We start from the raw sequence: 18,736 nt of genomic DNA on the forward strand, positions 1-18,736 counted from the left end.
GAAGTATGGTGCAAGAAATTGGTGGGGGAGAAGGTTAGGTCTACATAGTGACCTGCCTGGGTGTGCCCCTTTGCCCACTTTCAGCCTCGTTGACATCAGATAATAATCAAAACAGTAGGTGCTTGGGTCGCCCCAATATTCTGAGGAACCTGATGCATTTTCCTGCATTCAGAAGACTTTAAACATCTCAAAACAAAGATCTGAGACACACAAAACATAAATATATTTCCCTAGAATCCTGGAGATTTATTTCTGGGGCAACAACGGGGTCTATGAAGGCACGGGATTCCCCCATGAAGTTGTCCATGCGGGTCTAGAAACTTTACAGCAAATGCAGCTAGAGAATTAGACTTCCAGCATGTCTGAGAAATAATTTTTTTTGTCTTTGTGTCTGGATGTTTTGTTTTGAAATGCACTAATCTTCTACATGCAGGAAATAGCTCCAGGTTTTCCACAATATTCTGGGAGCTAACAGGATCAGTGCATTCACTGCTTTAATTATAAACCATGTCTCCCTGCTAGTCAGAACTAAATGTTCATACAAGGTTCTCCTGGATGTAAGATGCGGGCAATTATAGCATTTGCAGGCACCATGCTTTCGCTTTTAGGATATGTATTTTCTTTAGACTGGGATTTTTTTTAAAGTTTCTTTTCATTTAACATTTTTTTCCCCCTGTTCTCATCGATGGACAGTTGTTATTTAACTGTGCCTCTTTTGATCAGTTTCTCGGTGTTCTGCACTCTCAGAACCGTTTGCTTTTACCCACAACAAAAATGGTTTCCAGCCATCCGCTGGTAACACATTGATCATTTGCAAACATGAGCCCCCAACTACTTCCTGTTTGGCTTTCATGCCCTCAAGAAAGATGGCTCATGCACTTCCAGTTCAGGAGTTGCAGCTCCCAGTTTTTTCTGCTCCAACTGTGTGAGTATAACAACGACAAGCTAATCAGGGTCTGCTCCCTTTCCCCTTGCAGGCTGTCTCTCTGGGATGGTGTCATTACATGAGGATTACATGATGCTTTAATGGTGTTAGCTGGGGTGGGGGTGTTGCATGGGGGTGCCAGTGGATTTGGGGTGTGGGGGTTATGTGAAGGTTTGGGAAACAAGGGGGGGGAGGTAATATATTTTATTGGACCGACTTCTGGTGGTGAGAGAGACAAGCTTTTGAGCTTATAGAGACAGAGCTCTTCTGGCCTGGGAAAGGGACTCCCAGCTAAATGCAAGGTGGAACAGATTGCACATTGTAAGGGGCCATGCAGAGTAGAGTGGCCTTAACACCTCTCCACTCAGCTTTGTCCTGTCTGGGTGGGGGGTGGGGGGCAAGGAGTTGGGGAATCTGTGTGAGTGACCAGCAGCTGCGCAGGGTGTTTGCTAGAGGCTGGGGGATGTCTGTGTGTGGTTGGGGAGGGGGCTGGTAGAGCAGCACTGGGGCACGCAGGAGGAATGGTTGGCTAAAGGGGGAAGGGTTCCCCTGCCCTAGGGGAGCTGTTAGCGAGCCCTTTTTAGGGAGCATATGGGAGCGGCTGGCAGTTAGTGCGGTCTGGGTGCTGTTCACCTGCCCTCTGACAACCCATCAGCCCTGCTGCCCCCAGACTGTCACAGCTTCTTCCTACAGCCAGGAGGCGGACAGACCTCTCCCAAGGCCTCGCCCCCAGCCAGCGCGCAGTCACACTAAGTAGTGCCGGGGTCTCAATCCTGCGAGCCCGTCTGCATGCATAGACCAGTGCAGGCGCGGGGTCCCCGCTACCTGCTTTCAGGATTGGGGCTGTGGCGACTTATCCCATGCAAAACCATGCTCTTAAGTGTCCCTAGAGCCTCTGCTTGCCAGAAGCTGGGAATGGGCAACAGGGGATTGATCGCTTGATAATTACCTGTTCTGTTCATTCCCTCTGGGGAACCTGGCATTGGCCACTCTTGGAAGATGGGATACTGGGCTAGATGGACCTTTGGTCTGACCCACTGTGGCCGTTCTTATCCCTCCTCTACCCTGGCTGTGCTAGAAAGCCAGGCTTTGTAAATACCACAGTGGAGCACTACAGGGCTTTGTACCATCAGTGGGGGCTGCACATCCCTGCTTGGAACCGATGGCTTGATATGAGGGCCTTTTTACTCACTTTTGGTGTCCCTTGTTGCCTTTCCCTGGGAGCTCTTCTCTGTTTTGCTTTTATTATAAGCAGGCAGGCCCTTAAACGGAAAATTAACATTCAAAAACAAAGCTGGGGAAAGCATCTGTTAAAATACAGCCGCTGGCTTACATGCAGCGCTGGCGGACTGATAAATACTGGAGTTGGGCCAACCTCCCCCAACCCCCTCCAAAAAACCGGACCCGTGTCTCATAAATTTTAGAAAAATGTATGTTTGTTTTACTGGCTCTAACAAATACTAATCGCAGAGACTGATCCCATCATAATATTCACAAGGAGTTCCCTTCCAGCTCGCCTACCCCTGGGCTAGCCGTAAATTATGTTAATGCTTAAAGGGGTGGGTGGGTCTTTAATTTGGCTTGCTTGTTTCAGTGTTACAAGGAGACAGCCCTCATGGTGGGCAGGACGATGCTCTGAATCAGAGTGTGTGTGAATGTAGAAAGGGCAGGGGTAAGCACTGCTGGGACTGTCAGACCTCTGAGGATGGGAGGATCTAGAGTAGGGGTGTCAAACACACCTGAGATAGCGGGCCTGATCCGATACTCTGCCGCTTGTGCAGGCCACACCCAGCAAAAGTTATTAAAATAGAAATAGCCAAGGATAAGCCATGTTGGTAATGACCTACATTTATTTTACGCTTCTCCAGAGCCTCTTAAATGCTTCCAAGTGGTTCAACACCTGTACACAAGGTTTTGCTGGATTGCTGCACCGGAGTCTGGATTGTGGACTAACTCCCCCGCATGGACCCTGCTGGCGCCTGCTAAATGTTCCTTAGTGTGCGTTGATGTCGTCCTGTTTTTATCAGGACTTCATCAGTGCACACTAGCAGGGTCTACACAGGGGTGTTAGAGCACAGCACACTGGTCTGCTCTACAAATCACACCCTGGTAGTGTGGACTCTGGGGTTGTGAAGACAAACCTGAATATTCATGGGAAGTCCACAGTGTGGATGAAACTGTTCTGCAGGCTAGATCCAGCCCATGGGTGTTACATTTGACCCCCCTGATTAGAGGCTAAGAACAGATTTTCCATTCTGTTAACAGCAGTGCATCTCCATTGAGATGAGGGGAATTATATGAGGTTAAGTAGAATAACTAAATGGGGAAACAGACTCTGGAAGGCCAATGAGTTTTATATCAATCTACACCAGCTGCTTGTGGACCTTGCAGTGTGTAAAAACATTACACCAAATACATTTGAATAGATGTGTATGTTATAATGCCGTACCACATGCCTGTGAATTTTGCTCTTTAGGGCAAGGACTGCCTTTTTGTTCTGTGTTTACATTGCCTAGCACAGCAGGGTCCTGGTTCCCGGCTAAGACTCATAGGCCCTACAATAATATAAATAATAATATACTGAGATAGAACAACACTGCATCTGATATCAGTGTTCCTACACATCTATGATGATCCACACTTAAAAGATAGGAATGCAGATTTTTAACATTTGTCATTATCTGCATACTTCTCTTAATATCCATCACAACACAGTTTTTTAAAATCAGCTGAGAGTAGAAAGGCAGAAACATACAAGGAGAGTGTCTTGAAGAGAAGGGAGAGAGGCAGAAATATGGTAGTCTTAGGCCCGAGTCTTGCACTGATGTGCCCACTCTCAGCTCCACTGAAGTGATAACAGTTTCTGTATTAACCTCTGTATTCACATGCTCATAATGTTCTGAAATATTCCTCTTTGGTATTGGAATTTCCTTTCTTTCTGTCTTTCTTAGTTTGAGCAAAATCCTGGCAGTGACTTCAGAGTTATGAGGAGGTAAATGATATATATTTTTTTACTATGGGAAAAATGTATGATTCTCCTATTTCCTTCTGTTTTGTGGGAATAACAGAGAAACAGCTGAACTTTGAAACATCCACCTTGGGGCCTTTGCATCCTGCAGTGTGCTCAGCACCTCCCAGCTCTGCCCTGACTTCAGGTCAAGTTGTGGAAGTGCAAAGCCCCATAGAAACTGCTCTCAAAGTCTTGACCAATCTCTTCCTGGCTAAATCTCAGGTCTGTCCCAGACCACCTCCTCCCTTGCACTTTCCTCTGCCTTTGACAAAGTTGATCATTCCTGCGTCCTCGAATTCCACTTGTCCCTGGTTTCACGGAGCTTCTGGGTCTCTTCCTGCCTCTTTGGCCACCCTTTCCAGGGCTTCTTTGGCAGCTCTTTCTCCTCTCAGCTCCCACGTGCTATCAGAATCCCTTCACGGCTGTGCTCATGGCCCTGGCCGTGGTGTTCTTGGGTGACCTCCTCCACTTGCATGGGTTTAACGACCACTTCAATGCTAATGACACTCACATATACTTCTCTGCTCTGAATTTAGCACCGAGGGTTCACCTTGTGTCTCTCACGGTTTCATTTTGGATCGCTCGCCCTCATCTCATAACCAAGCTCCTAATTTCTTCCAAATTCTCTCCCCTATCTCCGTTCTGCATCATGGCTTCTGACTCCACCAGACCTATAACCTGGGGGCCACCTTCAACTCCTCCTTCTCCTCTCCCACCCAGGTTGTCTCCAAATCCTGGAGCTTTTCCCTCCATAACATTTCAAACAACTCTTCACCGAGGTGAAATCACTGGTATCTAATCATCCTACTTCACTGCTCCAGTCTCCCCCCATGAGATCTTTTGGATACCTACTTCAGCCTCCTCTGTCCATCTTGAATGCCCCAGCCCTGCATCACACAGACCCTGCGTGCTCCTTTCACTGAGTTTCTTTTTGCATTTCCACCCATCTATACCTGCTTTATCGCCTAGCACGAACGTCTCTGTGCCTTCTGCCTTTATGTCTGGATTGCCCTTCCCAAGTCACTTCCCTCTCATTCAGATCCCTCCTCAAAGTCCAGACAGGTCCATGACATACTTCCTCATCTTATTATTGTTGCCCTTGTCTTTCGTTTCCTCTCCTCTTGTTTGTCATACATTAAGTTTAGATTTGTACAGTCATTGGGGCTGGTGTGATGGTCCAAATTTTTGTAAGTGACTTGTGATTTTAGGTGTCCAACTTGAGATACCTTAAAGGAGCTTGATTGTGAGAGAGGAGATTTCAGCAAACAGGTCCCTTTAAGGGGTTTCTAGTTGGACACCTAAAAACATTAGCTCCCTTTGAAAATCTTGGCCTATGTTTTGTGAGGTGGCTAGTCCAGTTTTTGGTTTGTTTACTATTCATTATTTTTCGATCATATACTGAGAACTTGTTCTAACCGGGTTGTGCTTGGATTCAAAAAGTCTGATCTCCAACTTGGTCTGTCTTCCAAGTAAAATTAGGAATAATGATATTTGGGGTTAATATAGCACCTTGGATCATAGGATCTGTGCGTGCGTTACTAAGGTAGGCGTGCATTATCATCACCTTTTTACAGATGGGGAAACCGAGTTTCAGCGGCACGAAGGCCGCAATTTTCAGTACTTTGTTTGCAGGTTTCAGATTTTTGGTTCCTGACTCGAAACACCTTGGCCTTCATTTTTCAGAAGTTTTGAGCACCCACATCTCCAATTGAAGTCAATGGGAGCTGCAGATGCTCAGGACGAAGTTGTCTCAAATTGAGACGTTGCCAGTAAGTGGCCAATCCTTGAAAATATGGTTGCCAGTGACAGTGAGTTTATTGGCTGAGTGGAAAATAGAACCCAGGTCTCCTGAGTCTGGTGCCAGCTCTGAACGCTAGATCATATCCTCTTCCTAGATTATATTTCCTGGAAAGCCTTGGTATGGCACAAACAGGTGTTATAACACTCTGCTGGCTTCAGAATGGCAGCAACAGAGCATACTGGGTAGGTGTGAATGAACGGCTGTTTCCCTAGCACATGTGGGCATGGGCTAAGTAAGGAGGCCGTTTGATTTTTAGTTCCCTGCTTCAAAGTTTTTGAATAAATGAGAGCTCACATGGCATCAACCTAGCACTACAAGTATGGAGGGTGTTAACTTCTCAATGAGGCCGGTCTCACTGTAAAAAGATTGAAGGAAATTATTTCATAAATGTGCTGTTTTTATTTCCCAGGGAAGATCCACTCCTGTGTCAGTCCTGACAAACAGTGGGGAATGTGTTGACTTCAAGTGACACACACTTGTTGAAGGTCATACCATTCTGGCAGTATGATCAGCTAATGCAAGGAATCTAATGACCTGTTTTTCATTTCAAAAGGCTGCAGCTGACAGACTTCCTAGAAGGGAAAGCTGTGTGACAGATGATCACAAACACTGGCAACCTGTTTACTGCCCAAAGGGTTACTCAATCATCAGTGATCCATTCACAGGTATGATGCAAATGAAATGATGTGTCCCCCTCTTGTGCATCTGAGAACTCACAGGTTCAGTCACACCATCACTTTTCCTCTGAGATCAGCCTCTCCACTAAAGGCCTGGAAGCAAGTTAACTGGAGACTGGCTGTACAACTTCTAGAAATCCATTATGGTGTTATAAGGATGTGGCCAATCACCACCTAGCTTGTGTGTTTTTCCCCTTTGCCCTCCCTTCCCTCTTTTTGCTGTGTCTTGAAGAGCATAAGCGACTGCATTCTTTTATGCCTGTACAGCAACTAGACTGTTGGAAGCTCTACTTGTAACTAATATGACTAGGGTGGAGGATAGCTAAAGTGTGGTGCACGGCACGTGGTGCAGAGATGGAATTTTGGCCAGGGATTCCTAGGCATAGTTCCAGTGTTTTGACATGTAGCATAGGAGTATTAATGTCCATGTCGAGCAGACACCCTCCCGTCCACCAGTGAGCTGCGGCGCCTTCAGTTTATCTGTGTAAGGAGAATGAAGGGATGAACTGACCCAGCTGCTGCTAGAGGCCTCAATCTGGAAAAAGGGCTCCAAGCATGTCCTTAATTTTAACTACATGAGCAGTCTAACTCGGGTCATGTGCTCTGTGTTTAGCACTTGCCTCAGTATTTTCCTGGACTCCATGTGTTTCCAGGGAGTCCAGGTATGTCAGCCTTGATGCTTAGACTTCCAAGTTATCCCCTCTGCCCAAGAACAGCAAAATCTACTTCTTTCATGCCGCCTTCCTCTTCTTAGACCCACTCTCCCTTAGTTTAATCAATGACTAAATGCTGAAACCAGAATTTTGTTGTGTGATGATAAAGAGCATGACCAGAAGAGCTCTTCGGAGTTTGCTTTCCTTTGGGTTTTCATGCTACAAAATAGCATTTGGACACAAATCAGACGTCAAGAATTAAAACATTCAAAAACCAGTCTGAGAACACTTCAACCTCCCTGGTCACTCAATTACAGACCTAAAAGTTGCCATACTCCAACAAAAAAACTTCAAAAACAGACTCCAATGAGAAACTGCTGAATTGGAATTAATTTGCAAACTGGACACCATTAAATTAGGCTTGAACAAAGACTGGGAGTGGATGAGTCATTACACAAAGTAAAACTATTTCCCCATGCTAATTTCCCCCCCCTACTGTTACTCACACCTTCTTGTCAACTGTTGGAAATGGGCCATCCTGATTATCACTACAAAAGTTTTTTTTTCTCCTACTGATAATAGCCCACCTTAATTGATTAGTCTCGTTATAGTTGGTATGGCAACACCCATTTTTTCATGTTCTCTGTGTTTATATATATCTTCCTACTGTCTTTTCCACTGCATGCATCTGATGAAATGGGTTTTAGCCCACGAAAGTTTATGCCCAAATAAATTTGTTAGTCTCTAAGGTGCAACAAGGACTCCTTGGTTTTTTTTAACATGGCTGCTACTCTGAAATTTGGATCTCAGTAACAGTTGTGTCTTCACTGCAGTGGGGCCATGGAGGGAGATGAAACAGCATCGAGCCACCCCTCAGAGGACAGCAGCATACTGGACCTTCCCTCTGCTTATGATATAACAGACAGCTTCCTGCTTGAACACAGCACTGGGACCAGTGACGAGCCTTGTAGTTCTGTGGATACTTTTGCCTCATCAGCATGCTTAGGTAAATACTAAACAATGAATGTAAATATTCCTGTTCATACACACACTCACTTCCTTTAGACATAGACCTGTTGGGTCAATATTTATTGCTTCAGGCAGAGTGTTGTTTGAATGAGCAGCAAACAGCTTGCTGAAGTTCGATGCAAGGGCATCTGTCTTAGTGCAAAGTGTGGCTTATTGGAAGTGCAATATGATTCTGTGCTTCCTAGTAAATACAAAGTGCGCTATGGATTGCCAATACATGTGAGAGCAGTCGAGAGGGTTGCTGCTTTCTGGTGTCACTGTGCTCATGGAGGAGGGAGTTACCTGAGGCCAGCCAACAGAAACAATCCTAAAGCACTCATAGGCATCAGGAAAAACATTGCTTTGTACAATTACAACAAGCAAGGCAACATCTACTCTGCAAATCCTTCTACCTTCCATTCCCCCATCTGCAACATGTGTCCTCATTAAACCGGTGCAGAACAAGTGTTCTGTTTATAAAAGGTTATAGAAACAGGCAACTGAAAGGCTGGGTGCTGCATTCCTTGTGGATTAGTAATAAGCTTGCTGTGGGATCTGATTATGCTCAGCAACTAGGAGACAATGGTTAACTTTCTTGCCTTGTTTTGTTTCTTAGAGAGGGGGGATTTCTCCAAAAATGGTCAAGAAACTGAGCTTTGGGCCAGTTCCCACTTTCTAAGCTGCACTGTTGTATTTATCCACAAGGGAGCTGAATTGAGATTGTATCAACAACTTTAATTCTGGACTTTTTCTAATTTTTGAACATGTGACTTTACAACCTGAAAGTTCATTTAATGTAACTGTTATGGAGGTGATATGTATACAGGTATTGTTCTGCTTGTACTTTCTGAGAGCAACTCTGGCCAGTTTCCACTACCTTTGTGTGTTTTGTAGGGATGAATTATTCTACAGTGGTCGGAGTGCCTTTGAGAGGGTGCATTAAAATACAATATTAATATAGTTATCGTAGGTGTCACTAGGTGGCTCTGTTACACACAATCTTCCAAGTTCTTAACAGGGGTGCAGATGTTCAGTCAGGAGAAGACAGGCTATGTGGTGGTCTTGGTTTTGGTTATACAAGATTATGGGATTGGAGCTATGTGAGCAGCAGGAGAATTTGCTCTCTGCCTGGGGCTCTGGTTACCTTTAGCTCTTGAAGCCTCGTTGAAAATTTTCTGTCAAAGCTGTTTTTCAATGGGAAATTGGGTTTTGACCTAAATTAAATTTTCAACAAAAAGTGTCGGCTTTCCACAGAAAATTTAGACTTTTTTCATAAAAAAAACCCAAATATCCAAAATCCAAAAATTTTTGATTTTGGCTGGAAATTTTTATTTTGAAATACAGCCGTTGTGCCTTAATGGGTAGGGTTACCATATTTAAAAAATAAAAAAGAGGACACTCCACGGGGCCCTGGCCCCGCCCCCTTTCCAACCCCTGGCCCTGCCCCAACTCCGCCCCTTCCCCAAAGTCCCTGCCCTAACTCCCCCTCCTCCCTCCCAGCCACGCGAAAAGGGCTGCCCAAGCGCTACCGGCTTCACGGTTTGCTGGGCAGCCCCCAGACCCTGCGCCCCTGGCCGGCGCTTCCCCAGCGCAGCTGGAGCCTGGGAGGGGAAGCGCCCAGCTGGAGGCATAGGGTCTGGAGGCTGCCTGGCAAACCGTGAAGCCGGTAGCGCTCAGGCTTCGGGCAGCCCCTATGCCTCCGGACCCTGCGCCCCCGGCCGGGCACTTCCCCTCCCGGGATCCGGCTGCTGTGCTCCTCCCCTGAGTCTTCAGCTCTGTTTAAGAGCCGAGCTGTCCGAGCGCTACCAGCTTCGGGCAGCCCCCGTGCCTCCGGATTCTGCGCCACCGGAGCCCAGGAGGGGAAGTGCTCGGCTGGTATTTTCCCGGACATGTTCGGCTTTTTGGCAATTCCCCCTGGACGGGGGGTTGATTACCAAAAAGCCGGACATGTCTGGGAAAAAACGGACGTATGGTAACCCTATTAATGGGAGTTGGTTGTACTTTTTGGGTATGTAATGTCCCATTCGCCTCTATGTGCCAAGCTCCCCAAGGGACTAAATGTCTCATGATGCACTGTGGCTATGTGATTGCTGTGATGCACTGTGGCATCTCAGCAAGAAGGGAGAATGTGGTGCATCATGGGAGATGTAGTCCAGCCAGGGAGCCCAGCCCATAAAGAAGAATGGTGTTATGAGGTACCTGAATTACAACTACCATGGGGCAGCATGGCAACATTTCTGAATCAAAAATTTCAGTTTTCTCTTCATTATTTGGCTGAGAATTTTTGGTTTTCAGTTTTCTTGCTGAAAAGTTGAAATTTTCCACAGCGGAAAAAAACAGCAAACCCATTTTTTGACCCGCATAGACTATCCCCAGATTCATCTCACTGTTTTCTCCACCACTGCGAAGCCAACTTGCCAGCCCGTGTCAGTTGCCATGTTGCGGCGGAAGGGGAGCACTGATGTTAGAACAAGATGCTGGTGTCAGAAGAATGGGCAGTAATATATTACATCATGTGATCCAGCCTGACGTTATTGATTCATGTGATCCAGGTTCCCCCCAACCCATCCCCTCCGACTTAAAAGTTTGTGAGGGGAAGTTTGTGACGGGGGAATCGCTTTACTTGTGAACTAAGTGGTGCTACTATGTTGTTTGCTACTTTTAAATATTTCCAGTTAAAATAATTTTTTGATTTAAGACCCACTAGAACAGTCTTCCTTTGTGCGCGGCTTTTGCTGCTGCTGTCATCATCAGCAGGAGTGACACACGGGGCAAAGCTGGATATGTTTGTATTTAGCCTTCGCTCCTTTCTGGAATTTTAAATCCAACCTCCCCACTTTCATCACCTATTCAGTCCTGATGCACCAAGGGTTACGAAGGCTTGTGGCAGTTGGATTAAAAAGCCTGGATTAAAATAAAACTAGATAAGGTTGGGAAGTCATTTGCAAAGAGGTTTGCAAATACTTTTTTAAAAGAAAAAAAATATTTCTTCTGTTTGCAGGCAAAGCTTTAGCAAAATCCCTGTGAAATTTCTGTTCACTTTGGAGATTTAAATAGTTAAAAGGAGGTGTTTAACTCCTCTTCCTCGTGTTCCTGACACAAGATACTTGCTTATGGGCTGAGCAAACTACCAGGGATGGTAACATTTAGACATCAGCACCCTACTGATCGCTCACTATATTGCACAGACAGAGGATAAGCACCCAATGAACCTAGCCTACTGTGGTGTTACTAGCATATGAGGCCTGGGCAGTTTCCTTCAGTTTCCAGTCTGACAATTCCAGGATTTTGTCTCAGGTAAAATAGCATTCATCTGTGACAGGGATTCCAGCCATTGCTGTGTTTTGTCTGTTGACAGTAGGAGCACTGGAGGAGGCTACGTGACCTAGTGGTTATAGTAGATTTGTCCAATCAATATTCCTGTTCTAATTTGAGCCTTGATTAACTTCAGATCTTGGTAATGGTAAAGTGTCCACTTGTGCGTCATAGTGTCATGATGTATTTCCTTGTTGCTAGTGAAAATATGCCAAATGAATCTCTCTTGGCTTTAACAGAGGAATTCCTCTGACAATGTGATAGGCTGGGGTTGGTTTGTTTTAGACAGAGTGTGTCACAGGTTTTCTGTAAGCCTTTATAGGTGTATCCACAAGTGCTGGGATTTGTGGGCAATCCCTGTGATGGGTGTGTGTATCATGAGCTATTTGCTCAGGTCCTATTCTTCTCCAGCAAGGGTTGGTGCTATTTGAGTTAATTGTGTTGGTGATTAATGTTGGGGTGTAGGAGGAACGTGTGATTACTCTGCAGTCCTGAGACTGGTTTGAGGAGCATGGAGTTTACAGCTAATCAGCCAGCCATGACACATGAAAAGACAAACTGCTCAAACGTGAAACTTCATGTTGTGTTTTTCGGCAGTAGAGGCCAGATCCCGCATCTTTGTTCACGTACAACACCCGCTGACTTCAGTGGGTGCTTTGGGTTTTGCAGAGAATGAAAGATCAGGCCCCAGATTCTTCTTCTTTTATTCACATGACAATTGCACCTAGAAGCGCTGACTAGAGCCAAACAGTGATGGACACTGACTACACATAATAAGACAGCCCTGATCCGAAGAACTTGCAATCTAAACAAATACTTATTTGAGTGTCGTTTTCTATACAATTGCGTCTATATAAAACAATGCTGCTCCAAATATCTGGGTGCCTGCTGTATGGAACAGCATCAACGTTTTACATGCACATTCACCTGTGCACATCTATAAAATCATTAACGTTTCAAAAGGAGACTCTGCTTTCTAATCTAGGTTGTTTAGGCTTACATAAGTCCTTTGTAAGTCAGCACTGCAGAAAAACAACCCGCAGCAGCAAGTCTCAGAGCCCGAGTCAACTGACTTGAGCGCTATAGGTTTGCAGTACACCGGGGCTAAAAATAGCAGTACAGATGTTCCCGCTCAGCCTGGAGCCCAGGCTCTGAGACCAACCCCCCTCGCCGGGTTTCATAGCCTGGTGTTCAGCCCAAGCAGGAATGTCTACACTGCTACTTTCAGCCCTGAATCGGGGTTTGGTTGGTTGGTTTTTTTGCAATGTAGTCGTACCCTCAGTCATCTTGGCTACAGAAAACATAACTGCACTGAAAACCAAACCCTACATCTAAGGGGAACTTTCTTAGAGAATTAAATCATACCAAAGAATCTTAGAGTTACAATCCTAGCTCTTGTTTCCTCCCCTCATGAAATAGTGAAAAGTGTTCCAGTGACGACGACTTATTATTTATTTGTATTGCAGTGGCACCTAGGGGCCCCAGTCATGGACCATGACCCCACTGTGTTAGGTGCTGTACAAACACAGAACAAAAAGATGGTCACTGCCCCAGTGAGCTTACCATCTAAGTATGAGACAAGAGACAACAGATGGATACAGACAGAGAGGGGAGCGGAAGGAAACAATGAGAGCATATTGATCAGCATGATAAGCGGTGGTAGCACGCCAGCTTGTAAGATTGAAGTTCAGAGCAGCGATTTGTTCTAACCTGTACTATAAAGCGTTTCGACTTGGAGATCGGCTCCTATGGTTTAGGCAGTGGGAATGACAGGTAATTTTTCGAACTCTGTTTTAAATGCCATTTGTAGTTTGACAAGGACAGTGGTCTCGCTTGCTCCAATGTTAATTTTTCGGCACACAGAAGTACAGCCAGCAGGAGTCACTGTCTCTCAGACATAACAACTTTTCTTAGTGGAGATGTAGATGGAGACAAAGTAATATTTTTCTGGCATTCCTCCTGTCCTGGATTGATATTGACCAGAAGGCATGTCATTCAGCCTTCAGGCATCGCGAATAAATATTTATGTATCCTTAGTGTAACCTAGGAACAATTAAAAGTGTGTATAACAGAGGGAGGATATATCATTTTGTTGGAAGGGAAATGTTGCATCATAGTAGTTGGGTAACTCCATTAGACTGTTGAATCAACAAAACAGTGCTCCCAGTCGCATGGAAATGGTAATAAACACTAAAGTACGTGCGAATTAGTGATTTATGATTCATTAGCAGCATTCTCCTGCTGTAACAAAGATACAGCATAGCCAGCAGTAAACTGAATTTTGTAATGAAGTTAAAGGGACATTGGTAGATCAGAAAGAGCATATTTAAACACACACTCTCAAAATTTCCTTGTTTATACAGCAATGGACCTTAGAATATTAAAGCTGATGAAAATTGTACTTTGCATCTTTTTTTGCTTTTTTTTTTTTTTTTTTGCTCGGCTCAGAAAAGAAAACGAAATGACTGTGTTTATAACATTTCTAATCTGCATTACTCGTATCCTAGCAGGGTTTGGGATACTGGCTTTGTTGGGGATTGTTTTAAATCCAGGCAAATTGTTTTATCATTTCAAGTTTCTAAAAAGGTCTTAAAATATTTAAATTCATATTTCGATTTTGCTGAGGTTTGTTTTTTTTTAACGAAACCTATATTCTGTTCCTTTATTTGCTGCTGTTGTCTGCATTATGGTAGCATCCAGCATGTGCTAAGTGCTGTTCGGACACAGAGGAAGACATGGATCTTGCCCTTAAGAGCCCTGCAGTCTTAAAAAATAAAGGGTGCGAGAAAGGGGATACAGCATCCAAGCGAAGGATCATGGGGAAAGTTGGCTCCTCTCTAAGGCTAAGATTTTGTCATGGCTATTTTTAGTAAAAGTCACGGACAGGTCACGGGCAATAAAGAAAAATTCATGGAAGCCCATGACCTGTCCCTGACTTTTACTAAAAATAGCCATGACAAAGTGGGAAGGGACCGGGCAGCTGTAGGGTGGCTGGGAGCTCTGGGGCTCCCACCACCCATGGGGGCTCAGAGCTCCAGAGTCCCTCTGCCTCCAGCGATGGAGTGGAGCTGCGGGGTCCCCCTGCCCCCTTCTTAGCGGCAGGGAACTGTGGGAATCCCCTTGCCACCACCGCAGTGGGGAGCTGCAGGGCTCCCCCTGCCCCTCACGGCAGCCATCCGCTGCAGGAGTCCCCCTCTTTCCCTATGGCAGCGGCTGGGGAGCTGCGGGGTACCCCTCCCTACCTGCGGTGGCTGGGAGCTGTGGGGTATCCTGCTGCCCATGGCGGCTGAGAGCGTGGGGGTCTGCTGCCTCAGGCGATGGGGGTACCTTGCAGCTCCCTGCTGCTGGAGGTGGCAGGACCCTGCAACTCCCAGCCACCAGAGCTGAAGTCACGGAGGTCTTTGGAAGTCACGGATTCCGTGACTTCCGCGACCTCGGTGACAAAACGGTAGCCTTATTCATCTCTAATTCATTCTGTGGAGGGTTTATGAAAATTGTTACAAGTGATGACTTTGGAGGGGTGGGGTGGGTAGGTGGGAAAAAGGTGGAAAGGAAAGGAGACATTGTAGGGAAGAGATGATGTCAGTGGAGCAAGGGAGTAGGAGAGGAGGGAATTAAGAAGGGGAGGAAGAAGGGGAATGTTGGTGATGTGACCGGAGCTGAGGTCAGAGTCCAAAAGAGTCTTAAGGGCTGGATCATCATCTGGTTTAAATTTGGCTTCAGAGGAGCAGTGTAGTTGGACACATGCTGAGGCTCTGGCCCTATGCACAGATGCACCCTGTGATGTAAGAAGGCTGAGAATCTGAAAGCTGTTCCTGGGAACAAGACCCTTCACAGGCTACCCCAGATGCTTCCCTCCCTGCCCACCCCGGGTATGTCTACACAGCCTGCAGCAGTCAGTTCCAAGACCAGGTCCACAGACTCAGGCTCATGCGACCACGCTAAAAATAACTGTGGAGACAGCACCCTTCAGTTACCCGCCTCTCCCTGCTCTGTTTTGCACTGGTTACGATATTTTTTTAATTAGTATCTGAAATGAAACATGCCCATATCGATGCATATTTATTCTGATTAGTCCCTAACTGTTCTGTTTACTGCTCTCTTTGCCTTTTAAGAGCCTCTTCCATCTTTTCCAGTAGAGCTGTGTCATGTATGTGATGAGAAGAAATGGTTTTACATGCTGTCGTTTTTTTCTTGTACTTGGGTTATGCACGCGTGCTGTTGTGGAATGTTGAACATTAAAGGAACAGGGTGTACTTTTTAATATCGTCAAGCCACGAGGGTCAGTGCTAGCCCTTGAGAGGCCACTCAGAAGTTCATGGCAATATAAAATTCAATGTATTCATTCTTTATCCTGTACATTAAAGAAAAACCCAGCTTGGTTACCTAACTACCAGGAGAAATGGAACTTCTAGAACACGTTTTAACTCGCTGCATTCATTAAGGAGGAAGTGTCATGTCAAAGACCACAGGCTTTATATAAAAGCTCATTAGATGAGTCTGTACATACCCTGTAAGTCTAAAACAGGTTTTCTCCAGTCATGTTATCCATGCAGAGCCAAATTTTAGCTAAAATAGGAGGCCCATTTACATGCACAGTTGCCACAGTTCCATGCAGAGCTTAGATGTGCAAATGGGAATTTAGAAGCCTAAATGCCCATGCATCTGCACAATCATTGTTACTGTGTGCAAAGGTAGATGCACACTTGTGCATGCAAAAATTAATAAAAAATAATAATCAAAATATCTGCCTGCCACGCACGTTCTGATGTTTGGCTTGATCGGGAGGGATTTATATACATACACTTTGTACTCTTATGAAAAAAAAAAAAGACAACTCCTAAGTGAAATAACCCAGTATCGGATGTTAGCGTTTAGAATACTAAGTTAAGGAATGGTAGTTTGATTTCTGCTGCCCTCTAGTGATCAATATTACTGACTTCTGATCTATTAGAAATGTATCAAATGGAGGTACAATTAAACTTCAGGTACTGGTGGTGGAGGAGGAAAATTAACATCTATACATTTCTGCCAGAAGGCCCAGATCCTCAGCTGTTGCAAATCTGTGGAGCTCAACTGATCTCAGTGGAGCTACATCAGTTTACTCCAGCCAAAGATCCTGATCTGGAAATTTTGCCAGAGGAGACTTGATTGTTCACTGCTTAGCTTATAGTATGTAGTTTTCTACATAATGTTGTTCCTGTCAAATGCCGGTGAAGTATTTTTGTGGGTTTTGGAATAGAGTTTTAGTCTGTGTCTACATTACAGCCGTGTCAGCAGATCCAGTGAGAACGACAATGCTTTAGAACCGTGGTTTTCAACCTGTGGACCCCTGGGGGTCCGCAGACTGTCCCTAAGATTTCCAACGGAGCCCCCATCTCCATTCAAAACTTTGTAGGGGTCCCCAAATGAAAAAAGGTTGAAAACCACTGCTACAGAGCTTGATTATGTTGTTTGAGTGTAGACATGACTTGGCCCCCCTGAACTGGGCCAAGCCTTTGAATATGAAGAATGTCTGGTGATTAGCGCTGTTGTAAGGCCGTTCATTACTGGGATTTGCTGATTTTTTTTTTTTTCCCCATCTGAAAAATTCTGGATTTTGAAAAAGCCAGGATTTGGGTTTCACTGTTCCCCCTCCTCCCCTCCAGATTTTGGCTTTTTTGTACCTGGGAATTTTTTACAGGCGAAGCAAATGGAGCTGTGCTGCAGGGGGTCAGCAAGGGGCTGTATGGCTGAGGGGCAGCCTTCTGTTCCCCTCCTGAGCACAGCCCCATCCGCTTTCTCTGCACCGTGGGGGGTGAGACAGGAAAAGAGCCTTGTCCTGGCAGCCAAAACTGCCCAACTGCAGTAGCAGCAGGCCTGCAGGGAGATGCCTTCCTCCACCGCTATATTGCAGGTTACACCCCCCGCCCCCTGGGCCCACCCGCTGCATCCTGGGAGTACCAGGCACCCCCTCCCCTTCGCCTCACCTGCTACCCTTCATTTTCCGTTTTTATTGATTTTTTTTCCACCCGTTTTTAAAATTGGGGACTGCAATTGTAGGTCCTTACGTTGTTGCAGGTGGGTTCTCGGACACAGTCGGAGTGGAGTTGGGAGCATGGACTCTAATCTGGCAAGTGCTATGTTCCATGTGGTACAGACTGGATCAGCCCCAAGGTCCATCTGGTCCATAGTCTGTCTCTGACAGCGACCAGCATCTAATTCTCCAGAGAAAAGTATAAGTATCCTCTCCAGTAGGCAGATGTGGGATAATCTGCCCTCCCCCCCCGCATTAGGTCTCAGCCTGATTTCTGCTAGTCAGAGGCTGGCTTAAATTCTGAAGCATGAGAGTCAAAATTCCTTCAGAATTTTTAGAATTCATTAGATCTCTGGCTATTCCTTACGTCCGTGTTTGATCCCTTGTTGAGGTGGTAGTTTTAGTCGTTTTCCAGGAAAAAGAAGATACTCACACAGCTGGGGGGTTTTCTGTTTTTGTTTTAAGATGAGTGTGTTGATTTTCAGGTTTCAGGCTTGATGTGAAATTGTGCTTCCAATTAATCATTATTATGTTTATTCCCAGTGCACTCACTCCATCCTCGACCAAAGCATCCCTCAGGTACAATTTAAAAAAAAAAAAATCTCCCTCTTCAAAGCTCGTTGGAGTGATTCTGAAATATTTCAAATCTTAATGTGTATGTACACACCTTGGTACAATGGGCCGGATCCTCAGCTGGAGTAAATTAGCATTGCTATGACGAGATTAATGAAGCCACATGGGCTTCACAGCCGTGGACGCTCTAGACAGTTTTGTTTTGTAGTGTCTGTTAGCAAAGTGGTGCAATTGCATGAAATATTAAATGAAGTAGCAAAGCTAAATCGTGGCTTATATAAAATTAATACAAGTAAATTAAGCCGTGCGACACAGAAAACCTGAGATCGCCAGCTAGATGGAGGGTGGCGTGTCCCTGTAGCCATCTGTAATTAATTTTTCAAGAATGTGTTCTACAGAACATTCAACTAAAAATAAACCCAGAGGAAGAGAAGCAGATCTCTTATTCTAGATGCAGTCTAAGGAGGAAAAGCCGCCATGGATTGTTTTTAGAAGTGAGAAGGAGATTTAGAAAGAGCGGGTTCCAAAGATTTTTCTTTGACTATCCTTCCTCTTGACATTGGATCTGGATCAGGCCCATGGAGCCCAATCCAGTAAGGTTGCTGAGCACCCACAGTTCCCATTTAATTTCACGGGGGGTTGGGGGGCTCGGCTCCTCCCAGGACTGGGCACTTACTGCATTCAAACCGCCCGTGATCCCACTCCAGGAAAATGAATCGGTTTCCAAGTACTAAACACAGACTTTATATTCTAATGGC

General features: G+C 45.4%; 1 protein-coding gene across 5 annotated transcripts in view; it reads left to right on the forward strand.

The window, feature by feature from the left end:
• Positions 1–819: 819 nt before the first annotated feature.
• The window catches only part of SHLD1 (shieldin complex subunit 1), a 69,328-nt gene continuing 51,411 nt past the window's right edge, over positions 820–18,736 (forward strand). Inside the window, exons 1-4 of one of the 5 annotated variants that reach the window (XM_034764087.1) lie at positions 832–925; positions 3,877–3,917; positions 6,290–6,401; positions 7,900–8,072. In XM_034764087.1, coding sequence (XP_034619978.1) covers positions 7,907–8,072 — 166 coding nt within the window. In that variant the 5' untranslated portion in view covers positions 832–925; positions 3,877–3,917; positions 6,290–6,401; positions 7,900–7,906. Of the gene's footprint in view, positions 926–1,907; positions 2,017–2,089; positions 2,356–3,876; positions 3,918–5,323; positions 5,705–6,289; positions 6,402–7,899; positions 8,073–18,736 lie in introns of those variants that run through there. The other 4 variants (XM_034764090.1, XM_034764089.1, XM_034764086.1 and 1 more) reach the window with 4 other exon arrangements.

This window comes from Trachemys scripta, chromosome 3, assembly GCF_013100865.1.
Source record: "Trachemys scripta elegans isolate TJP31775 chromosome 3, CAS_Tse_1.0, whole genome shotgun sequence".
In the NCBI taxonomy this organism is placed as follows: domain Eukaryota; kingdom Metazoa; phylum Chordata; order Testudines; family Emydidae; genus Trachemys; species Trachemys scripta.